Source organism: Apostichopus japonicus, chromosome 21 (genome assembly GCF_037975245.1).
Source record: "Apostichopus japonicus isolate 1M-3 chromosome 21, ASM3797524v1, whole genome shotgun sequence".
In the NCBI taxonomy this organism is placed as follows: Eukaryota; Metazoa; Echinodermata; class Holothuroidea; order Aspidochirotida; family Stichopodidae; genus Apostichopus; species Apostichopus japonicus.
The window spans coordinates 3,735,569-3,761,449 of NC_092581.1; the positions used below are offsets into that span (position 1 = coordinate 3,735,569).

General features: G+C 38.4%; 1 protein-coding gene across 1 annotated transcript in view; it reads right to left on the bottom strand.

Moving 5' to 3' along the window:
- Positions 1 to 25,881, bottom strand: part of LOC139962845 (serine-protein kinase ATM-like) — a 62,713-nt gene that overhangs the window by 24,613 nt on the left and 12,219 nt on the right. The window contains exons 15-37 of the mRNA XM_071963215.1: positions 24,616 to 24,804; positions 23,239 to 23,542; positions 22,896 to 23,021; positions 21,961 to 22,203; positions 21,075 to 21,261; positions 20,415 to 20,584; positions 19,415 to 19,453; positions 18,728 to 18,810; positions 15,619 to 15,777; positions 14,408 to 14,635; positions 13,735 to 13,834; positions 12,576 to 12,907; positions 11,061 to 11,295; positions 9,994 to 10,100; positions 7,810 to 7,939; positions 6,935 to 7,246; positions 6,491 to 6,562; positions 5,499 to 5,651; positions 3,987 to 4,104; positions 3,707 to 3,799; positions 2,738 to 2,912; positions 1,615 to 1,759; positions 1,093 to 1,284 (exon numbers count right to left, since the gene is read on the bottom strand). Coding sequence (XP_071819316.1) covers positions 1,093 to 1,284; positions 1,615 to 1,759; positions 2,738 to 2,912; positions 3,707 to 3,799; positions 3,987 to 4,104; positions 5,499 to 5,651; positions 6,491 to 6,562; positions 6,935 to 7,246; positions 7,810 to 7,939; positions 9,994 to 10,100; positions 11,061 to 11,295; positions 12,576 to 12,907; positions 13,735 to 13,834; positions 14,408 to 14,635; positions 15,619 to 15,777; positions 18,728 to 18,810; positions 19,415 to 19,453; positions 20,415 to 20,584; positions 21,075 to 21,261; positions 21,961 to 22,203; positions 22,896 to 23,021; positions 23,239 to 23,542; positions 24,616 to 24,804 — 3,892 coding nt within the window. The remainder of the gene's footprint in view (positions 1 to 1,092; positions 1,285 to 1,614; positions 1,760 to 2,737; positions 2,913 to 3,706; positions 3,800 to 3,986; positions 4,105 to 5,498; positions 5,652 to 6,490; positions 6,563 to 6,934; positions 7,247 to 7,809; positions 7,940 to 9,993; positions 10,101 to 11,060; positions 11,296 to 12,575; positions 12,908 to 13,734; positions 13,835 to 14,407; positions 14,636 to 15,618; positions 15,778 to 18,727; positions 18,811 to 19,414; positions 19,454 to 20,414; positions 20,585 to 21,074; positions 21,262 to 21,960; positions 22,204 to 22,895; positions 23,022 to 23,238; positions 23,543 to 24,615; positions 24,805 to 25,881) is intronic.

The window sequence follows — 25,881 nt, forward strand, 5'->3', positions numbered from 1 at the left end:
GATGATGTAATATTGAGAAGAGGAATGCACGAATTAAGCGAGTGTTGATTAAACATCTTCCCAAGTTTACACTTATGGCTTCACATTCGGCATTTCATTTTTCAATGTGACAAGCTATCACAACCCAAGTTCCAATTAACAATCAAGAGGGGGGAACGGCAATTTTTCTAGGGCAAGTGTGTAAATTGCCTCTGATTTTCATTGAATGGCAGGAAAACCACTTCACATTTTTCAGATTTCAGAAAAGGGCAATACGTAAGGCAACTTTCAAAATTTTTAAAAAGGCACCAACACTTGTTGTTATTAAGTGAGAGAAACCATATCAAAATGACAGACAAGAAAAAATTCATACGTTGGTGTTTCATAAAAACGTACATCTGGATTTTTACATCTCCTGCAGCTACTCAATAGCAAATTCTCTGTTTACGCAACCATTGCAGCAGACTGGACTCTTTGGACAATATTAGAGCCTTCATTTAGTTTGATTATGACAATACTGATCAAAGGTAATTAACAAGGTACCCACCCAACTTGATTTAAACGGACAATGTGAGTTGCTGCCATCTGTAATGGATGATTTAAAGGGGCATTTGGGCAAATGGCTCCAGGAAGCAATTTGCCTTCGGCACGTCGATCAATTCTAGTCTCGATCATAACTTGTATTAACAGAAGGTAACGGTCAGGACAAAATGATCGGCAAACAATTCAGGTATGAAATAATTTCAGCAAAAATTATAGTCATCTCTCAGGCCGACAAAATGCTTCGAACTGTTGAATCAAAATAATCTAACATGGTTCTTTTGAAATAGCTAGATATTGTATTGGACGGGAACTATGAAAGCTAACATCAATCTATCTTCTGTGTGTTCTGTGGGTGGTAGTATCATTATATCTAAAGCCACATCAATATTATATCAATGTGCATTTTTATCATCACGCACAATATAATGCACCATTGAAGTCCCTATGTATTTTGATAGTCTGGGCTAATGATTGTAACATGAAATAATGTGGGTCTTGCGGGTCTGCACAAATCTCTAAAAGTTACTTCTAAGACCACCTAAGATTTAGTGCAATACTTTTGAAACCTACCCTTACGGCACAGACTGGCTCCATCAGCCTCAACATGTCATCTTGTACAGCTCCAGACTGAATCAGCCCTACGGTGAGCTGCTTCACCCATGAGTCGTGACGGATGCCCACAGCTGGTTGCCATAGCGATGACTTATCCAATTCGGACAAGACCTCTTCTTCCGATCTTACATTTTCCAAAATATCTGACATCTGCATAACATAAAAAAAAAAATTGTTATCCCTACTGTTTGAACTGGAATATTATTAAGGAAAACAGGGAAAAAAATAATTATAAGAGGACGTTTGCTCAAAACATCGGCTTGTGTTTGAAACAACATCAGCTTTGTGATTACATGCATAGCAAAATATCTCTAGTTAGCTTTGTTTTAACATTAGAGTCACGATGAATGATTATTATCTCAAAAAATCAGTTTGCTTGATTTTCCTGCGGGCAAACTCTAAATGGTCCCGATTTTCTGATACTAGTCTGCGAAAGTTAAAGTTTCGACCAAAAAACAAATTGAAATGAAAACGACAAACCCTCTTTTTGTTTGGCTTGAAGGGATGTAAGTAATGCAACAAGTCATCAATGTTTTTGCTCTTGTAATCCTCGTAAAACTGTCGACCAGATTGCGTCGAGAAGACTTGTTTAAGACAGGTAGCCGCTGCTTGGATGGTATCCACACTGTCGATACACACAAGACAAAAACGAAGCCATAATGTACGATGCTGTGAAAGCCCATCGACAAAGGTGAGAAGATGATCGACCCTCCTAAACCCTGCAAACCTTTCTTGGGCTAATTGCAAATAACTCAAGAACATTGGAGTCATGTTCTACTTCAAAGAATAAACAAACAATGAAAAAATGACTTGATAATATTGTATATTAATTTTGTATGAATCATAGAATTTTTTTGGGGGGGCAAGAAAAAATTCAACAGACAAACATCCTAGTACTCAAGATGTCTTGCTAGGTGGTCCCCATATTCACCTTCATCATTCAAGGGTGGGGGGAGGGGGGACATTGTGGCCTTAGGAATGGGTATATGAGGGGGCAGTTTTACCCTCTCCACTTTGAGAACATTTTCATATGAACCAGAGTGCCTCGGTTGGAAAATGGTGGTTTTATTTTGAGAGTAATTTATGCTCAAAACTTTGCCACTAATTTCCACCAGCATTGGCAATTTCTTTGGTCTCCCGAAGTTTCGGCAACCCTCCACAATTTTGGTTCGATCCGTATCAAGGGTCGTGACCCCTACTTTGAATACTAGGGCACTATTAAACACCATTTCGTATTCTCTAATTGCTACCATAAATGCTGATAAGTATAGATTCATATGGTTGATTTAGCATACCCATGAACGTAACTAATTTCAAAATCTTTACGGCAAGTTTTACACAACATTAAACATTACTATCATGCAATCTCGATTGTCTGATATTTGACATGCAATATTGTTTTTACTCTCTCCAAAATGGAAACATGCAAAATTTATTTTCCAATCTACATCTGAACAGACAGCTTTGGACCCTTGAGATTCTTTGTACGCGTCCGGTCGAAAGATCAAATTAGATTACACGATCAAATTTTCAAAACAGCTCTCTAAAATTCTGTAACCACATTGGAATTTTTCTATATTTTGTTACAACTTAAAAGACTTACTCTTGCTGTACCAGATTTTGATTCAAAAGGTGGATTAAAGTGGCATTTCTGCATCCCTTGGAGTCCTGGGAGTAGACTGTAGCAGCCGTGGAGTAACACATGCTATCCCTGAGGCTGACCGATTGTAACGCTATCAGAGACATGTTGCAAGCACCGATCTCACCCAGGCAGGCAGCTGGGAATTAAGGAATAACTTATAAACTGATAAATATTATACAACTTTATTAACAATGCTATGGTATGCAGAACTTTAGAGTACAGACCAGTGCAGGACATATAATACGATAAGATACAATACAATACAATAAAATAAATTAAAAACATTTATATAATACAATAAAATTTGATACAATGCGATACAAAACAAAAGAGTAGTACAGTACTTTACAGTACAGTACAATGCAATACAATAAAACAGAGTGCAGTACAAAGCAACACAGTGCAGTACAATACAGCACACAGCAGTACAATACAACACAGTACAGTGCAATACAATGCAATGCAATACAATACAGCACACAGCGGTACAATACAGTAAGAGCAATACAATACAATACAGTACTGAACAGTACAGTGCAATATGGTACAGTTCAGTTCAATACAACACAGTGCAGTACAATAAAGTACAGTGCAATACAGTAAGAGCATTGCAATAAAATACAGTACAGTACTGAGCAGTACAGTACAGTACAATACGGTACAGTACTGTACTGTACAATAAAGTACAGTGCAATATGGTACAGTACAGTAAAGGACAGTGCAATACAATACAGTAAGAGCAGTACAATACAGTACAGTACTGAACAGTGCAATACAGTACAGTACTGAACAGTACAATACAGTACAGTGCAATATGGTACAGTACAGAACAGTACAACAGAGTGCAGTACAATACATTAAAGTACAATACAGTACAATAAAATACAGTGCAGTGCAGTACAATACAATTACTGCAAACTGTTAACATACCAGCCTGTCGCTGTATCTTCTTATCCTGGGACTCAGTACAAAGTTTAATCAGCATACAAATTACTTGAGGAACCAGAGCTTCACTACCTTCATCTGAAAAAAACGGAATGACTTGGGTTAATCTACATTTTTTGTTGTTGAAAATATCCAGGTGTACACGTTTGGGGTGTCAGAGTGGGAGAAGGGGGGGGGGGAGGTTAGGGCATGGTAGAACTGAAAAGAGTTATATATATATATAGATGTGTCAATTCCGTGTAGAGTGATGATGTCATTATTTCACCTTTGCACTGTCCAATCAAGACTGCTAGCTCGTCTTTTTTCTCCGATAACAGTTTCTTCAGGTTACCCAGCCCTCCGGCACTGTGGATCTTCTCTTTCATGAGGAACATACTCATCTCCTAATCAATAGAAGGACAGAAAAGTGAAGGAAAATAGAAAACAATTCAGTAGATCTTTTATAAATTGTTGCTTTATCCTGCTAAAGTTCCTACAGACCAGAAATAGCCACACATGTAGCTAAATGTTTGTAACAACAGGGCTGTGAAATGCAACAGAGGGTTGGAGTGACCCAAATCCTTTATAGTAGTTAAATATTCTGCATTTATGGACACCAAAACAAAATGGGGCACAAAGTTGATTGATCGACGATAATTGCTGATGGCCGTAATCACATCGTTCATTTTTTGGATTTTTGTCGGTTGAGAAATATTTTTGACAATTGCACTGTGATGAGTGGAAAAAGGTACTGCATCTCAATGGACTTCTACTGAACAGGTACCCCACCACTTAGTCTTATATTTAGTCACTCTTACACCCTCTTCGCTCCAATTCACACCCTTCAAACCAGGCTCAATTGTTGAATGGTTCCATTTTTGTCAATCAATCAATCAAACATACAACCAATCAATCATAGAATCAATCAATCAAACATACATACAATCACACAAACATACGTACAATCAATTAATCATATGATGAATCAATCAACCAAACATACAACCAATCAATCGTACATACAATTAATCAATCCATTATACATACAATCAATTAATCATATCATGAATCAATCAATCAAACATACAATCAATCAACCAATCAATCGTTAATACAATCAATCATTCAATTATACATAGTCAATTAATCATATAATGAATGAATGAATCAAACATACAATCAATCATACAATCACTCAAACATACATACAATCGATCAAACATACAATCAATCAACCAAACATACAATCAATCAATCGTTAATACAATCAATCATTCAATTATACATACAGTCAATTAATCATATAATGAATGAATGAATCAAACATACAATCAATCAACCAATAATACAATCACTCAATCCTACATACAATCAATTATACATACAATCACTAATACATTCAATCAAGTAATCATATAATGAATGAATCAAACATACAATCAATCAACCAAACATACAATCAATCAATCCTACATACAATCAACCAACCAAACATACAATAAATCAAACACACAATGAATGAACACACAATCAATCAACCAAACATACAATCACTCAATCGTACATACAATCAATCAATCGAACATACAATAAATCAAACATACATACAATAAATCAAACACACAATGAATGAAACATACAATCAATCAACCACCATACAATCACTCAATTGTACATACAATCAATCAATCAAACATACAATCAATCAAACATACATACATACATACAATAAATCAAACACACAATGAATCAAGCAAGCAATCAACTATTTTGGTCCACAGAAGCATTTTGTACTCACATCTAACAGATTACTGTCACCATCCTTCATCCGGGCCAAGGTATCCTTGGCTGTTTGCAGTTGAGGCAGGTCGGGCAGTGGGTCGATGTCCTTCAACGAGTCCGTCAAGAGATCAGACGATCTAACCACCAGAAGATTTATAAGATTAAGGCTCTGGGGGATAAACGAGATAAGGGATATTTATTACCATCTATATCCATCTAAGCATGGATCAGACCTGATCCGCCATGGCAAAATTACATTTCACTCCTCTATTGAGTTTTAGCTTGAGCCATCACCACAGAGACTGAGTTTACAAGTCATTACCTAAAAATAATCCTAAACCTTTTTATGTTTTGCCCCTCCCCCCTCACCCTCCCACCCCTACAAGGGAAAATCAAAGAAGGAAAAACAAAGTTTGCTAATCACATTTCTCGTTTAAGGCAGCAAATTGACTTAACAGGGAAGCGCAAGATTTATTGGGCCCACTGAAGAGTGGCCGTCATCGTCGTCAGCCTTAAAGGAGCATTGCAGAGGTACAAAACATTTTAAAGGTGTATTTTCTTGAAACCCAGAACTGCCATAGAAATGTAAAAGCTCTCATTTTTCTTCTCTGTTTTTTACTTTCTCTCAAACTAAATTCTGCCAAAGTTGAAGCTTGAATAGTGTTAAGGAACCAACTCATATCCATTGCAAATCTTTTGAAAAAGCAAAAAGATTAGATTGCAACTTTATTTCACTCAAACCACACCTAGAGGGTGTCAGCAAGAAAGCAAAAAAAAAACAAAGCTGATAAGGCCCAGATGATATAACAAGAGTAACAAGTAGTACAGAAAATACACCCCAAACTAAACAGACCAACATTTTGCAAAGCATACTGTAACATTCACATCTATTATAAGACCAAATTTAGGCATACCAAACAATATTACAATAATATGTACAGAGTTTTTTACAGATAAAGAGAAAGGTTGGTCAATGATCACCATAGTGATAAAAATGAATATGCATACCTCTTCTCTAGCAGCACTGGTAAGGAGGCTTACAAGGACCTCGATAATAACTTGAAGATATTTAGCGAGTTCCTGGAAGAAAAAAAAAACCTGTCTTGAAAGCTATGAATGGTTATGAGACACTGAAGAAAATAACATTTAAAAATATTGAGAATTTAATTCCCAGGCTGAGAATTTAAAGAAAAAAAAGAAAAAAAGGCAGAAGCTCCAGAAGCTGACACGAAAGACCAAGTGACTTTTACTCAAGTTTACAGGTTATTTATTAAAGAAACACAAATATCTAGAAAACTGAAAACGAAAAAAATAAATTTTGCAAAACCACTTTAGCTTATGGTAAAAATTCTAGGTACCGCTAACATCATCTATGAACTTTATGCAAAGGAAACAAAATTTGGAAAAAATGAATGGATAATAATTTTGTGATTTTCTCATTATATTTATTACCTTATGGCAAAGTTCTAGGCAGCTCTCCCAAACAGCACGCAGGGTATCGACCGCCAATCTCAGGCAACGGTCGCGGGTCGGTCGTTCCTCCGAAACGATCTCCTTGCTCTGCAGACCACGGAGGGTCTGAAGCAACATGTTAATCACCGTCCGCAAGACGAACATCCAGGCGTTACCCAGACCGTTGTCGATGTCGGCTAAGACCAGTCTCACAAAGAGATGGTAAGCCAGGAGGCCCCGGTGCTTGTCGTCCATCGTGTGAGATCGGTCGACGTGGGAGTGGAGATCATGGAGAATCTGCTGCAGGCCGTCCTAGAGAGAGTGAAAGAAAGAAAACAAAGCATTGGATGATGGATTTCAGAGTAGTGGACAACAACCGTTGCCAGATTTTTCCTTCTGTAAGATTGCCCAAAAAAGAAATAAAAACGAGAAATATGAAACTTTGGGAAATATTTTACACGAGGCCCAAATAATTCTGACGGGATATTTCGATCAAACAGACGAACAATGATCGTAAGTTCTCGTCAGGTCCGAAATTTTGTTTTTTTTTGTAATGGATGACCGTGCATCTTTAAGTGTTGCAGTCCTCGGATTGGATTAGCCTTTTTTTTAGCCTTTGAAGAAGATCCTGCTAAGATCGAAACGTCAGGCCAACTTACTTTTACACATTCTCCTACACAGGCTCTCTAGTGGATAAGCAGTTTGCTAACAGTTTTATTTTATTTGGATCATTTTAGACGGAGACTGTGCCCACTACTGCTCTATAGCAAACTACCAAATTTTCATCTGAGTGTGCACATAACACGATTCAAGAATGAGAGGAGCAATGTAAAAAGAAAAGACAAGATAAAGTCGAGGGTTTCATTTCTGTTCACCTGAGACTTAGAGAGGAGTAGCACCAAAGTAAGAGAACCACTGTTACTGTGACACTGCGTGAGATATTCCAAAGTGGCAAGAATGTTAGCCGCAGGAAAGTGAGGCGAGTTTGGCTCTGGGTCTGTCGGTCTGTTAAGAGAGAAAAAAAATTAGGAAAGAGATTAAAATTACTGATTTAAACCTACTTTCTTTTTTGAATTTTGATGTTTTTTGCTTATTACAATCTCCTGAAGTATATTCCTAAAGTGGAGTAAATTCTACTGCAATAGTATTAAGGCTTTTCCGCATCACTTGTCCAGCCACCAAAGGTTCATTCAAGTTTAGTCAACTATTTTGTAACATTAAGTACATTGTCTGTTGCATGAGATTCCCCCCCCCCCCTCAACCATCCATTTTTCTCCTGTTCCTTTCTCAAGCCTAAGCATATATCTTATAGTTTTAGTTTTATAGTTTTGTGTACTTCCCTATTACCAGTTCCTAAGAAATGACCCTAGAATGACAAAAATTAATACTGTTCACCCGGTCAAAAAAGGTAACAGCTAATTCGCCATAGTGGTTAAAACAGATGCTTTCTATGTGTTTCATCGTCTTACTATGTGTATCATCATCTCACTATGTGTATCATTATCTTACTATGTGTATCATCATCTTACTATGTATATCATCATCTTACTATGTATATCATCATCTTACTATGTGTATCATCTTACTATGTGTATCATCATCTTACTATGTGTTGTTATGATGCAGCATGTTACTTTAAAGGTTAACTACGCTAATTGATGTTATGCAATTCCTAAATGGTGTATTATTATGCTAATTTGTAAACGTAGAGCACAATCAGTGCAGTTCTAAGCTACGGTCGAGTAACCTCACCGAATGTCATATAAATTAGTTTTCAAGGAGTGGCTCGGTCTCTTCTCCCAGTGGCACCAACCTGTACGTCACGCCACATAAAACAACTATGTCTGCATAGCCCTTACAAAACCTACCTTTTCCGTTCCGGCCTTTCTTCACCATGCCAACCACGCTGTGTGTGACTTACTCTTAACTCTCTTTTGGATACCATTCTTCTGAACTTATCATTTACCTTACCTGGTCCTGTTCTCTATACCGGAGCTGTTATTTACGAAAAGCGCCTTCCGGAAGCTTCCAGACACACCCGCACTACGGTTACAGACTACCCTGGGATTTGACACCCCGACGGAGAGCCCAGCGGTAGCCGAGGTACCTTGCTTGCGGCTTAGTTAACTTTAAGTATTAAGGTATGTAATGTATTTATGCTAAGTTATATATTTTTGTTACCAAGAGACACGTATTAGATTCATTTTAAAAACAAAACCTCTCTAACCTACTTTATTGTGTTCGTTTCCCAAACCATGATATCTGGACTTCGTAACAGTGTATCATCATCTCACTATGTGTATCATTATCTTACTATGTGTATCATCATCTTACTATGTGTATCATCATCTCGCTATGTGTATCATCATCTTACTATGTGTATCATCATCTCCACTATGTGTATCATCATATCACTATGTGTATCATCATATTACTATGTGTATCATCATCTCACTATGTGTATCATCATCTCACTATGTGTATCATCATCTTACTATGTGTATCACCATCTTACTATGAACATCATCATATTACTATGTGTACCCTCAACGCAGGTTAACCGTTCTAAAAAATGTTGAGAATGACAGAATGAAATGAACTGTTATGTCTTAATTAAAAATTTAGCTTTACCAACAAAAAAAATTAAATCATACAGAATCCCTCACCAATCTTCCAAGAATTAGAGGTAACTGTAGCTTCACTTACAACCATTGACAAATATCATAAAACTATTTAAGTATATTTAAAGATGCTTTTAGTAACAAAAAGGTGTTTCCAAATTGCTCAAATGAGGATTTTTATTGTTCCATTCTTATTAAACACAATTTAGGATCTCTTTGTTAGCATTTTATAATCGTCTTGTAATTGCTAATATTCGCAGAGCACAAAGGTGTCTGTTAAACAGACTACCAGTTGCAAAAGCAACGAAACAGCATGTCTTTGATATTATTAACTTTAAAAGATGAATTTCAAATTCTTCATTGCTTGCTTTCGTTTCTTCAAAATGCAGAGATAATACAAAAGATAAAGAAAAACCTCAACAAGAGCTTTACAGTCACCTGAGATATTGTTTCAACTTGCTATCTTCAGAGTAAGGCTCATACAAACGAGTCCAGAGTTCCACAACGATACTGGCCAAGTTGCTTTGGATTAACGTTTCTAGAACCTTGTAAAGAAAAACAATTTGAACATGATTATTTCTTTTGAACCCTTTCATGGGGTTGCTTGTGAGTAAAGGGGGTCCTGGGAAAAGGAGGGTGGAGGGGGGTGGGTGGGTGGGTTAATATATTAATTCATTGTTTATAAATTCCAATAATTCTTCCGAAACATGTTCGCTTACTTTCATGATGAAAAAACACAACACCCTTGGATGACACTGAACATCACTTACCACTTGGACAATTCATAATGCTTTGAAAACGTTTGAAATAATGTCTTTCGATTGAGTTTCATGCTGCATGTGAGGAACCGACCTGAAGGGTATTAGACTATTCAATTCAGCCATTTTCATTCATGAGCCTCAGATGTTTTTCAAACAGTCATTTTCGAGAAAACAGTGCCATAGAAAAACCTGTACTGATAGCAGTGTTTCTAACGGTCTACAACTTAAAATTCAATTAAATCAAAATTTAAGTTTGTGCCAAAAGTCACCGTTTTCAAAGAAGGAATTAAAGGGTGTGAAGACTTGTGCAAAAAGAAGCGTCTAATGCCGGTAATCTGACCTAGTTTGGAATGAGGTGTAACAGAAGTGTTAGACACCACCATCGATCCCAGAAAATACACAGCTTGCTACCGTCGGTACTTAGACACTAGTGTACAGTCAGTACATACAGCTGCGGTCAATACCCACAGCACAGTGTATAAACGATACAGCGATGGACATCTCAGGTCCAGCTAAAGATAACAAGGTTTCACGTTTCTATACTGTTTGCATTTTGTAGCGACACGAACAAAACGTCACTTGCAAGCAACATAAAGTTAACTTTTTCAGATGGGCGCACACGGTTTGGGGCGAGTCTTCAATGCCTTTAAACAGAACCTGCCAGAAGTTGACATATTATCTGTCGATGATGGTAATGATTAATTGATTGGTGTTTTTTGGGATGCCTATGACTACACATCATACCTTCTTAGAGTATGTTTCATTCAACATAGCCAAGCAGAGAGAGGCAGCTTCTTTTCTGGTTCCTTCTTGATCACCCCCCCTGTCGATAATGAGCGGTAGGATGAAGGCCATGGTGCACGAGATGGATGCTTTCACCATCTCCATCCAATCCTCCCCCAAGTTCTCTGCCATTGATTTAACGACAGCCATCTTGTCGGCTAACGCGAGGAACGGTACCAGAACCTGGTGGTGATTTCTGGAAGAAAAACAAAAAAACAGTTATCTGGGAATAAACAGTGTTCGAATTGCAATTTGAGGTGTAAGTTAATTTCTTAAATTATGGAAAGTTCTGTATACAAAAATGAAACCAAACATGCCTGTACACCTGGAAAATAGGCATTTCTGTTTCAATATTTTGGACACTTTGCTATAATACGAGTAAAACTAGTCCCTAGTTTCATTGGACTTTATCCAATATGGTGTACTCATGTGAAAAAATTGTATGGTGTTGAACGCATTAGATCCTTCTCTTAAAGGGTCCTTAAAGGTATATTTCAATGTACGAGATTGGGCAAGGCCCATGTACACTTGTGGCCTTTCATAATTACCATATAATGTAATATTCCCATCTCACAGGAATATGTATCGCATTTAAGGGTTGGAGCTCGTAGATTTGGGTACAAAATTCCACTGTAGCCCACAAGATCCAGTTTGTGTACAACATACTGCATACTGGCATATTGCTGGTACACGACTGAGTTTTGTATGATGAAGTGGAGAACCTTACTTGGCTTACAGTAGGATGTTTTTCAATGGACCATGTCACATGACATGACCTCATGACATGACAAAGTGATGTCATATCATGCATTCTTGTTTTGTCATGTCACCTCAAGACATGTGATGTCTTGTCATCTAAAGTCATGTGATGTCTTATCATCTAAAGTCATGTGATGTCTTTAATATCATCTAAAGTCATGTGATGTCATATCATGTGTGATGTGTTGCGATGTCATGTCTTGTGATGTCATGGCATTTCATCTCAAGTCATGTATTGTGATGTCATATCATGTGATGTCTTGTGATATCATATCTCGTGATGTCATATCTTGTGATGTCATGTAATGTCATGGCATTTCATCTCAAGTCATGTATTGTGATGTCATATCATGTGATGTCTTGTGATATCATATCTTGTGATGTCATATCTTGTGATGTCATGCGATGTCATGTCATGGGCATTTCATCTCAAGTCATGTATTGTGATGTCATATCACATGATGTCTTGTGATATCATATCTTGTGATGTCATATCTCGTGATCTCATGTCATGTGAATGTCATGCGGTATCTATCATAAAGTACTCAACTTTATGAGGGCTCCTCTGGAATACAGTGCTTTCTGCACTGAGCAGGACTACCCTCATTAAAGATGACAATTATAAATATAATATTTAAAAAAATATTAAAAAAATAATAAAAATAAATCAATAAAAACTTTTACTCTTCTTTTGAGTCATGGTTTAGAGACACTCACCTATAGAACTGGTTTAAGGTGTCACATTTGAGAAGTTGGTAGGGAAACTCTACCAGACTGTACTCCAGCTGAAGCCACATATCCACCAGGAAACCTAGATGAGCTTCCATGAAGGTAAAGCTATCCTCGTAACACCAGTGCTTCCAGACTTGACCTATGACCTTCTGTACGGTGTCGGTCTCGATGCCGTAGACCTTGATAGCCTGGATCAGAGCAAAGACCACTTTCTTGAGGGAAGCGGGACTATGATGGGCGATAGAACAGAGTCCCACCAGGAGGGTGGAGGTTCGATTGCTGGACTCGTCAGCTTGTTCGTTAACAGACAGCTTTCCCTGTCAGAAATGGAGATTAATCGGGAAAAAATTACGAGAAGGAGAAATTATGGAAAAATTATGTCAATAAAGGAGAGAAAGAAAAATGTCATAAGATTAATATCTGGAGATATGAGTCAAGAGTGATGACAGCGTAAAGTTGAATATGACAGTTGGATGGAAACTTACAAAATAAAATTGTCAGAATATTTCTGGATGAAAAGTCACAAATGCTTTCACAGTCTAATATTAGCACTGCAAAACACCTTAAAACCTCACAAGCTACAAAATCAAACTTAATCAGGATAACGAGTCAGAAATGATGGAAACCAAAATGCTAACATAAAATTCAATTTGATTGATTACTAATTCCACAAGTTTTACATCGATACACACGTAAAACTAAATTAACATACGGCCTCAGTGCAGCAATGAAAATAAACAAGAACAGAGTAAAGGCATTGAAGACTCGCGCACAAAGAAACGTCTGATGCCGGTAATCTGACCTAGTTTCGAATGAGGTGTAACAGAAGTGTTAGACACCACCATCGATCCCAGAAAATACACACACAGCTTGCTACCTTCGGTAATTAGACACTAGTGTACAGTCAACACATACAGCTACAGTCAATACCCACAACACAGTGTTCATAGCATCGATGGACATCTCAGGTCTAGATAAAAGATAACAAGGTATCACGTTTCATTTCTGTCTGCATTTTGTAGCGACACGAAAAAAAAACTTCACTTGCAAGCACCGGAAAGTTAACTTTTTCAGATGGCGGCACGCTGTTTGGGGTAGGTCCTTAATGCCTTTAACAGAAAAAGAGGGCAGTGTAGATATTTACCTTCAGCGTCATGCCAGATCGTAGAGTCTCATACAAGCAATCAAAGGTCGCATTCTGGGCCTCTTTACTCGGCATGCCGTCGAGAGAAGAATTAAAGAAGCTACAATGACAAGATACGGCGAAATTAAAAGTACGTAATGAAATAAATCCGTGACTGAAGTCACGGCGTTATCGTTTCATCGGCATTTAACAAATAAATCTAATATTATAATAGGTTACTGGAGAGAATGGGGGTGAGTGGTGAGAGTTGGAAGGGGGACTGGTTCCCTGTTCTAGAAGACAGAGGGAAGAAATTTCACACTTTGTTCTCAAGGAAAAAGGTGTTGGGAGCCGTGTTTTCCTTAAAAGCACCCCCCCTCCACACGCACACACACAGGTGTGTTTTACATTCAGATCGAGGACCCCATTGTATTTTCCATTGTTCAAATTCATGTACCCTGACCTTAACAATACCCCATAACAATAGAATTATTTCGAGGACGTTGTGATTCTTTAGAAATCACAACCGAGGACCTGAAATTTTTTTGTTCAAGTCCTCGGTCAGAATACAAAACAAAACAAGTGCACACACACACACACTATTAATGTGCTCATAACTATTACTATACCAAATGACAATTACTGGAAAATTAGAATCAGTCAAATAAAAAGTACCAACATTTTATTTCAGTACCTTTTCATACTTTTAGCCACATGGACTCTCACAAAGTGACTGGAGTCTGTCAGCTGAGAGGCGAGGATATCTCTGATCTTTACCCCCTTATCCCCATCTCCTTGTCCTTTCTCCGTCGACTGGAGGAGGGCCCACCGGCTCTCGGGATCGACGGCCAGGAGGGCGTTGAGGGTCTCCACGAAACCCAGGCGGACCCTCGTCGTGTAATGACCTTCCTTCTGTAGATTCCTGAGAATAATAACCAAGAAGGAACAAAATAAAAGAATTGAGTTATTTTATTTATTATTATATTTTTTATTTTACCAAATTTATATAGCGCTCTTTTCATGCAAGCATGTTCAAGAGCGCTTTACAATGACAACAAAATGACAAAACCCTTAAAATATGAATATGAAAAATCAAATTGACACAGCTTAAATATTTAAAAAATATTATATATATATAAACGAAGGAATAATTTTAAAAATAATATAGATTTACAGTGAAATTCCTAAAAAGAAAAAAGGGAGTTGATGAATTTTGTTGATGAAGCAGTCGACAGATTTCAAAACAAGAATAGCTAGCATACTTTTGAGTCATCATGCTTTTACCTTCCCCTTTCATGAAGAATTGAAATGCCAAATGGTGACCAATATCTAAGATTTATAGGTTTAACTGGGTTTGTTTCAGTTCAGCAGTATTCAAAATGAAGATAAAAGTTACATATTCCGGTATGTCTGCGTATAATTCTTAAAACTTTTGCAGAAACTTGAAAAAAAAACTTTATTTCTTCAAAATGTATTTGAATTTTATTTATCACCTAACCATGTTTTACTGCCATTTAACTTCCATTCAGTATATACAATGCAAATATATTACATCTTTGCTTCTATATTTTCACGCTTGCCTCACCAACACATTAACACCAATTATGAATAAATTCTGACTTTCAGTTGCGAAGTTATTAGCATTTGGAGATTTTCACGTTGACCCCGTGACCTCATTATTATTAATGAGATGAGCACCAAAATCAGTAGGGTTCATCTACTTACTATGGCCCATCTATGTACCAAGTATGACTTCATCATCCTCTCAAACGACCCCTAACAAAGTAGGTACTAACTACTGTCAGTGGCTACAAAATAAATCAGTTCCATAGAATTTCAGGCACGCTGCTGCTGAAGGAAAAAATATATGCAAATTAGATTCAGAATTTAAATCAATTTACATACCAAAATGCTCTCAAGAGGTGAAGAGCGGTTTCTCTGGCCGCCATCATGTCCATGGGCATACGTCCCTCCTCTGTCTTGAGTCTCGGAACCACGAGCTTGATCGTCTCCAGTATTTTACAGCACGTGTCTTGATCTCTTCGGTAAGTAGACGCGATCGACCTGTTCGGTATTTCAAATGCCATTTAAACATTATTGCAATCATTGCGATAAATACAGGTCTGAAAGAATCATCGCCAAACTGTGAGAAAAAGCCCTGATGAAGATTTCATTATATTTTGTGGTATGCAAAACATTGCAATGATTTGTATGAATTAAAAAAAAACAGTTGAAGGTTTGTAAGTCTTGTACCCAGACAAGGCCTTCTCATGACCTTTGACCCTGCTCATTGCTAACTTGTCACACTCGCACCCACCTATCTACGTGTCCACCTTGGTTAACATTGAAACCTGCATTCTTAGATCCCTTAGAGTCCATTGCCTACGCCATCTGACCACAACGTCGTCCCTTATTGACACTGGTTGAGTGGTGGACACTCTAGCAGCTACACCACGCCTCCACCTGTGATTAGGAGTTTCACCACTGCCCAGCATTGTACCTCTACAAGCACGGAAGCATAAGATTATCCCCACTTGGTTAGTGGGGCTACTTACGAGGGAACGACTTACCTTCTGGACAAATTACTTATGCATTTTCCCGCGCCATCAGCGCTCATCTCACAAAAAAAAACTACCACCAACTATACCGTAGCCTGCCAAGGGCAGCCGGTCTAGCCAGCTCTATCTGGCCAGATCCGGTGCCTTGGTCTGGTCATTCTTTTCCTTAAGATCCAGGATATCCCGGAAATGGACGCCAAAGAGACAATATTGGTAGATATTGAAATTGCTACCAGGAGTGTTATCAGGTATCAGTGTATCAGAAGTGTTAGCTCAGTGGTTAACGCCGGTGCCTTTCAATCATAAGGTCCCCGGTTCGAGTCACTCCAAGAGTAAATGTATGTCGTCCAGTTACAGAGTTATTGACAATTGACAATTTATAATCATCCACGTTAAATATGAATGTAAGAGACTGACTCCGGTCAGCTTGCCGCTTTGATAAGCCAATGATGGCTTTTTCGCAGGTTCCTGCTTGCAGGAGGACTAAAAATACATACATACATGCATATATGCAGGTGCGTATCCAGGGGGGGGCGTTTGGGGCGCGCGCCCCCCGGGTAAGGAAAAGAGGAGAGAAAAAAAAGAGAAGAAAAAAGGGAAAAGGAGGGGAAAAAAGAAAAGGAGGAGAGGAAGGAAGGGAAAAGAAAAAGAAAAAAGAGAGAAAAAGGAGAAAAGGAGGGAGTAGAAGATAGCCAAGACCTCGGGAAGAGAAACATCCCTATTATATACACAGGGTAGCCAGTGACAGATCAAGGATTACGGAGGGGGTGTGCGCCTCACCCTACCCCTTACCCCGACAACTCCATTTTTGACGTCTGTTTTTCCTCTCTCACTAATGTACTTGAACTCGACCGAGTCGTCGGGGAACATAACGCATTTCGGGAAGGGGACGACCGCCCCCCCCCCCCCCGAGCAAATTTTCTTTATGACATCGCTAGTAATTTCAAAATAGACAATGCTTAGGTGCAACTTACAAGGCCTGGGAAGTGTCATTTCCAGCGATCTGGGAGGCATTTTCGGCCAAAATTTTTCTTGTACGCTTCGCGCCAACTCATGGTGGCGCTTCGCTTAGATAGTTTCCCTACAGGCTTCGCCCTCCCTTGGCAATTACTCGCTACATGCCTGTTCGAATTTGTAAAGCAAAGAGCAGATATAACATCATATCAATGAGCATTGAAATGCATGTTCCACGATGAACAACCTCAAAAACTGTCAATGTGTGTAGTCAAAGGCGTAGGAGCCAGACTGGATTTGGGGGCTGTAATGACTTGCCCGAAAAAAAAGCCAACATGTCGATGCCAATATCATATAGGCAAGATCGCTCATTACATTGTATGGCATCGTGTACCGCACGGTCCGTCAAAGTTGCACAGTATACCGCCGGATGCTTATGTAAACAACCAAATGTCTTGTGTAGATGGAGAAAAAGCATACAGATCCATTTATGTCAAAACTCTCTTTTACAGTAGTAATGTCGGCCAAGCTTACAACTTTATTTCAATTACCAAGGAGATCATTTTAAGCTATTCGCTGCTATTTATTTTTCTTTCAGTAGGTGCCCAAAAAAATGGAAAAACAATTGGGGGGGGGCTGCAGCCCCGCCTCCTACGGGACCTACGCCTATGAGTGAAGTGTTCGGTTTCGATATACCTCATATCGGAAATATCTCCTATTTTTCTGTTCCTTCAACCAAGTTTTGTAAAAGCCATTATAAGAGGTTGCAATATTTCTACACCAATAAATTAACTGTGTCGGAATTTTCCAAAACTTCCTCACCAACATTCTTCATCATACTTTCCTCTACTCGTTCAATTTTGACCTGTCTGTTAGGGGTTCAAGGAGGTTTTTCTATATTGGTTGTCTATAGATTGAATTTTGTGCAACATTATGGGTATGTTTTCAAGTGATTTTATTCACGAGAAAAGTGAATTTTCAAATTCTCAACAAGTAATGGGCTTAAAACCTTGAAAAGTGGGGCTTTCGGATATTGTGGGCCGTGACGTAGAATAACCTACAAAAGCAATGATCCATAGGACATGCAATGAGGTCGAACATGATGTGTGACTGCTGACAATCTTCAAAAAGGTTATGGATGGAAAAAAAAACTTTGGGGAAATACTTGGTTCTCAGGCAAAAGTGTACATCTGGTTGCTCATTTTCAAGCCCGAGAAAAGCCATTTCCGGTGATCTGGGGGGTATCAAAACCAGAAATTTTCTTGTACGCTCCGCGCCAACCGATGGTGGCGCTCCGCTTAGATAGTAATTCGCGCCCCCCGGGTTAGAAAATCCTGGATACGCGCCTGATATGCTACCATGATAAATGGTGGATAAGAAATCTGTGCACAAAGCGTGACACACACGGACACCATGAAACTTACCTCAAGTTAAAATATGTTTACGGCTGACATTTAATACCAAGAAAACATTTCTAGCTAGCTTCTTGATACATGACTGACCTGAGATTCTTTAGAATCAGCAGCAGGAGGTCGTCTTCTATATGGTTGTCAGATTTAAGGATGATACTGGCGGTGCCAAAAACCTACGGACAAATTCAGAGACATAGGATTAATACCGAACCGGAAGTGGTTCGTGTTGGTGGTATCGACCACTCAAATATGGTCCTAGAGATACCATAGAATATTAATAAAAATTTATTTACACGAAAACAGTTTCTATTTTTATTCATTGTACTTTTGCAGAATGTGACGTAGATGAGAATGGAGGTGAAGAAAGACAATGAATTTTTAATTAATTAATCTCAAAAATCACCTTTACTGTACCAGAATTGTTTTCTAATTTTTGCAGCAGTGTTCAAATGAGGATGTTAAGACAGGTAATTGTAAAGACATCATGTCCATTTTGGTGACAAATGATGTCAGTCAACATGAGAAAGTATAGCTAAGGATTAAACCTATTTCAAACAACCTATCACATAGTTGCCTGTGACATACTCAAAACCCAATAAAGGCGATCACTTTAGATACTTCCATCCTCTCAAAAAAGAATCACTGGCTGACAGAGCAGTATTTGCATAAACTATTCTTTCAAGTGTATGACATATGTACATTGTTGGAACATAAAAATTCTGATAAAAAGAGCAGAAATTTATATGATTTTTTTTTCTCAACATATTAACTAATTACCATTTGGAGACTGGCTGTTGGTGGTTTTGGTTCCCACTTCTGAAAAAAAGAGAGAATATATTTCCTCTTTATATTTCGTGGTCCAAAAAAATTGTGAGTTCAATATCTAGGAGTTAGGAGTTCATCCATGAGCAACTTTGAAAGGATACCATTTGTTAAAATCATATAGTTTTCTGATGTTAAACTGTAAATTAAGCTGAATCCGAGGTAAGAACACACAGAATCAGGGGCAGAAGTAACAGCCCCCTCCCCCCCTCACCCAAACAAAAGAAACTGGGGTGGTATGTGACTATCAGTGGATAGAGTCCAATTGGCATACAAATTAATTGCTTCTTTCATAACCTGAAATTATAAAAGATGAAAGTAAAACACTGAACTTATCCTGACACTAATTTAGAATGATTAAAAACAGTCAAACTTCATCACAACAGATTATCAGAAATGTCAGACCCCAAAGGATAGAAAATATTAGGATGTCAAGTCCTTCCATAGGGTCAATTTGAACTATAGGGTGTTTGCTCTTTACTACAGCAATGGTATATATCAAGATACAGTATTCATGAGATGGGATGGGATGGGATGGGATGGGTTGGGTTGGGTTGGGTTGGGTTGGGATGGGATGAGATTGTAGGCTTACAGTCTTGTATCAAGCTAAGGCCCTCTCACTTGACAGTGTGCCACATCTTCATGTCCCCTGGGGAACTTTCGAAAGGGCGTGCGGCCACAAACTGTCACACACAACTATATTTACAAGTTACCTCACAGGTCTCCATTAAGACATCTGGTTGAAGAGTTGCACTGACTGATTAAGTGGCTTGCCCAAACACAACATCTTGATCTGGCTAGGCCTCGAATCAGCAATACTTCGATATACTTTACTACACCTAACGATACGATAATACTTAGATCGCACAACCATCACATCACACCACAACATCCTCGTGAACTTCCCCCCGCCCCTTAATTTCCAACATCAATCTACCTCTTTGAAACTATTTACCTCCTCCTGAAAAGACTGCAGCAGTTTCTTCAGTAATTCATGTTGATCGATACCATGGTTACCTCCAGGAGATGAATATTCATTGCATAAGCTACTGCAGCAATGGGCAAGGACGTAGCAAGATGTCAGGCAAAACTGATCCGTAACGGACAAAGTTGTATGTTTGCTGGCTGTTTACAATTTAAAAAAAGAAAATAAAACAACACAAACAGTGTGTAATCAATGTCAATAAATGTTTGACTCTAAATTACCATGAAAATGTCACAAACATAAAAGTCAGTATAAACTGTCTCCATTGTTTTATATATTCACCAGAAGGTTTATTTACTTGTTTTTGTTAGTTCTGCCCTACGTTTTCCTTGCGGGCTCCTCTGGAAAGCAGTGCTTCTGCACTGAGCAGGACTACCCTCATTAAAAATGACAATAATAAAAAAATAATAAAAAAATAAAAAAGACTTCTTCATACGTACAGTAATATATCAGCTCTCAATTAAACAAAGAACATAAAAGTTGGAGAAAAAGAATTAAGAATAGCGTAACGTAGTAACACTGGCTATTTGGTTTAAGACTAACAAACCTATTTAAATAAAATTTACATGACACACAACCACTTACAGTATATAATTTTTGACAATTTAACATTTTTAAATCAATTCTTACCATATTCTCTGTCACCATCTTGGTTCATGCTCATGCTGGATTGATGAACTGCAAACTCATCCTCCTCTGAATCAGTTTTAGATCTCATTGAGGCAGCCGTGTCAAATTCATCATCGAAATCATCCCTGATCACGTCGCCATGACGACTACTGGTGAACGCAGATGGCTGGCCTCTCTTTTTAATACCCTAACAGAAAATATGAAGAACCAGTGGCAAAGTCAGGATTTTCTTATACATTTAGGGATAGAAGAAGAAATGGAGGGCATGGGGAGGGGGGGGGGAGTTGGGATTACAGGGGGAAAACTCAAATTCGCCTAGAAAGGGCACAAACTCTTTCAAAAGAGCTATCTTTCCAGATACAACTCATTCTTGTAGAACCAATAATTAGCAAGGTTGCATTATTAGTAGGGGTGGGGGACTTAAAATGGGGCACAAAGATTTTGTGAAAGGGTATGCTCATGGCCCCTTCCATTCCTCTACCATCCATCTAGAGCTACGACGTCGATTGACGATGTTCCATAATTATCACAGATAATGGGGCAAGATGCAGATTTAAGACGATCTTTTTACAAACAGATTGACAATTTATAGGACAAAATTTACATTTCCCAACCATTTTCTTTTCCAAAACCAAGTTTTCCAAACTGTTTCCCTAAGTATCATCACGAAACCATCATTGCCTCTCTCTTACTGTAAACTTCAAATAATTATATCACATCGGCCACCAAGATATTTTCATAATGATTTTCAGACGGTAGTAAGTGACTTGCATGACCTATCCTCTACCTAACCCATCCTTCTGACAAACCACTAATATTAAGGAAGACTTAAAAAACAAACAAAAACGGCGACGATGGATGCGATCCAAAGGCTTCAAAAACTTACCTTGTTAATAACAAACATCATCAACAAATCAAGAAGCTCTGTGGAAATAGAGCAACGAATGACGTGGCAGAAAGTTTTCCTCTCCTTTTTAGAAAGGATCGATCCATCGGACGACGGCCAGGTGAAAGTTTCCACGAGATTTTTCACGGGAGGATGGAACGATTGGAGGAGTTCGTCTTTGTTTGCTTCGTCGAGGTTACTCAGAGATGTCTTTATGCTCTCTGTTATTAGATTGAGTAAACTCTGTAATAAAATTCAAACAACAAAGAAAGTTGTGAGAAGAAGCAAAGGCATGGGGAATAATTTTCATATTCACATTGTGTGCACCTATATTTTTTATTTGGAAAATGCGCCCTTTAATACCACTGCCGTAACAGTTTACCTGCCTCGGGCATTTTAATTAGGCTCTCGTGATAGGTCGTGGGGAAATTTTGAGCTGTGCAAGTGACTTTTCCTGGATGCTTGTTTCATCTGCTAGGCTTGGAGAACTGATTACGTAACACACAGGCTATTAACGTTCCAGACTAATAACCTTGAAAGGTGAAGAAGTGTGCAGTGGCGAATAGAAAGAACGGCAGTCTTACTAGAGGGCGAATTTTCAAATGAAGTGTTACAATGAACGCTCTTCAAAACCTTCTGGGAAACTGCGAGACAATTTTTGCATTTGTAACACCTGTCTTGCTCTTCACAGCATCTTGCTATGAGATACCAGAAAAATTATTTTTTGAAAGGGACACATGAATTTCATCATGTGTTTCTCTCTTTCACTAGAAATGCATACAAAGCTCCGAGTTTTTCACGGCAGGGTATTTCCTGGTCTACGATGGAAATTAACGATTCGCGTAATAATATTTGGACTGATACCGTAACTAAATCGAGTCAAAATTTCTTCCCACATTATATCATCTCAAATATTATAGATGAGATGTAATCACCCGAAGGCTTCTCATAATCTGTGCCACGGGAGCATCTTCCAGCGACGAGATGTCTCTGGCTATCAGGATGGTCAACACCTTCAAGATGACTGAGGAGAACTGAATGGCCGACTGGATGGACGAAACCTGTCGATATTTAAAAGAAAATAAGATGTTATTAGAAGAAGATTACTAGAAGAAGATATTTATTGATCACAAAATGAACTATATTAAAACAAATCAAATGTTTAGAAAATTTCTTCCCTCTCTCTCTCTCTCTCAAAACTCTCTAAAACAAATTGCAGCGAGTACTTTGCTCATGAAATCTGCATTCTACGCCTCCGACTGCAAACCAAAAGCATACCTCCGAAAAGTCAAGCTGTTGATGGCTCCTACAAGCCTCCGTAAGTTTTTTCATCAAATGTTGCAGCATGTCAAGTAGAACGGTCGGAGTTAACTCTCTGGAGGAGGGACTGTCTTCCGGGATGCCTTTGTTGTTGCCGACATCGCCTTCGTCGAACGACGAACAAAGGTACAGTTTCTCCACTTGGCTCAAGGGTGAGATGTCATCCAATGGAAGAACAGATGAATAATCATGAACTAGTACTGCCTTTGGTGATTTGCATATCAACGAACAGAGTACTGTACTGAATAGAGTTGACGAAATGCTGTTGTGAGATAAGAAAGAGACAGAGTTGAACCAGATTTGTTGAAAGAGACCAGTCAACAGCTGTGCCTAGATGTTACCACTAAATTACTAGCACACATCTGTACATCTAACCCCTTCACCCAACACCACCACCCACCCCAACCACACCCACTTTTAATAACCTAAACCATCTCTGTCCTCATGTCTAACATCTTAATATTTTACTGAGAAAAAATGTGATCACTTGAGAAAGTACACACTAAAACATTAACTAATAACATTTCATAAAACTTGCAGGTAGGGTTGGCAGACCACATGCCCCCCTCCAGTTTGTGAAAAATAACTAAAGTGCCCCCTTCATAAATAAGAAGTTCCCATTTTTGTTAATGAATATAAATCCCCCAATTTACATTCTTGTAATGAGTTAAACTGTGCCCTCTTGGTTTTCAAAAAGTGATATTTTTAAAATGAGATTGAAAAAATTGTTGTGATTGAAAAGCGTCCTTTTGTTGAAAATCAAATATTTAAATTTATGGTAAATAAAGCACAGAGGACTCACAGAGCAAGCTTTGAGGTGATTTTGTGGTTTGCTCCCTCAAATCAACGTCTCACATCCCCTCAAAATTTGTATCCATCACCCCCCCCCCCCGACCCTCTTCTGCTACCTCTACATGCAGTTAAGGCTTTGCTGAAAGACTTGCCTGAAGCATTCCTTGGAGCACTGGTGTAGGACACAGCGTTATTTACCTTTAATATTGAAATATTCAAATGGAAAGTAGGAAATGGCTTCTTTATATTATACACCGACTTACACAAAATAGCAAAGTATTAAAGAAGTAAATTATATTTAATTTTAAGTTTCAAACACAAACCCACTGCACTGCAACCAGTGAGGTGCATGGGATATTCAAATTGAGGAAAGGGGGGACAGAGGGATGGGGGGTATAATTTCTAAATTCCTCCCAACTGATTAAGACAGGGGTATGAACCTTTATGGAATGGCATTTAACAAATAATGTGAGCATCTCATTTGTATACTTATTAAAAATATTGTAGTGACTTTTTTTTCTTTTAAGAGGACCCTTTACTTACTTTTTACCAGTGTTTGTGACTGGTTTCATATTTTCAGTAATGTCAGAGGCCTCCATGGAGGACAGTAGCCACTCCAACAAATCCTCTCTCAGTGGATAATCTGACTCGCAGTTTGGCCTGAGTTCATTGGAATGTTTCTCGGGAAGGAATGTATTCCTCAGTAGAGTGGATAGAAAGCTTAAGGAGTACCTATCAGGCAAGGAGAGAGAGGGGCAAAAGTAAAATGGGAATGGAAAAAAAAAACAACATTAAAACACAACATTATTGACAAGGATAACTGACTTTTCAAGACTGGTCTCAGATGGCTAAAAAATCTCTACATATCAGCCCTTTTATGAGAGAATTACAAAGTTATTAACTGCACTACAGGCTACTGCAGGGGCCTATGCAGTAACCATACACCAGACACTAATACTCATTACTAATACTCAGATGAACAAGTTACAACAGCCAAAATGGATAACAAAGTCTGCAATAGAATCATATATAATACAGAACACTAGCATACTGTACTGGGTTGTACTGTACAGGGTTGTACTGTACTTATCTGTACTGCGCTGTCCTGTATTTAACTAAACCGTAAATGCCAAACAAACCATGCAGAGGAACACAGATTTTCCTCTCATACACTACACTTCACATACACTGCACAAGGACCATGCAATGATCTATCAGCATTTGATGGTGTTACTCAAGTTTGGTAAAATCCAAAGTTATCAAGCAACATACATCAGACAAATCATATTGCCAAAATATATTTACTATTAAAGTTACAGCAATGAATCTACCTAGAAAGCATGCAAACTTTGCAAGAAACATAACAATAAACATCTCTATGTGTTTCAAGGAGCTTGGCTACAACAGAAGGCAAAATAGGGAGGGTGGTGGAAGGATGGAAGAGCAACACTCGCATGATCGACAAATCAATAGGCAAGGCTATATAACAACAAAACAATATTGTATACGATTACCTTGTTACACTGAGTGTGTAAGACTGAAAAGAACTGCAGAAAAATATTAGTTTGGGTTAAATGACTTTCAGGACAATATTCACAGCAGCATATGCTCCATGGTCAGATAAGTTTAAATAGAAATTGGTAAATCCAGAAAGCTCCTCATCTTCACATTTTGAAAGCAAAGATTTGCCTAAATGTATAACTTTTCAGTTGCTTTAGGCATGACGAAGGATGGGGGGGGGGGGGGGAGGAGGAAGGTCGGTGTCAAGTAGGCACTCAGGGAATAAGGGGATGAAGAATACTGTATTCT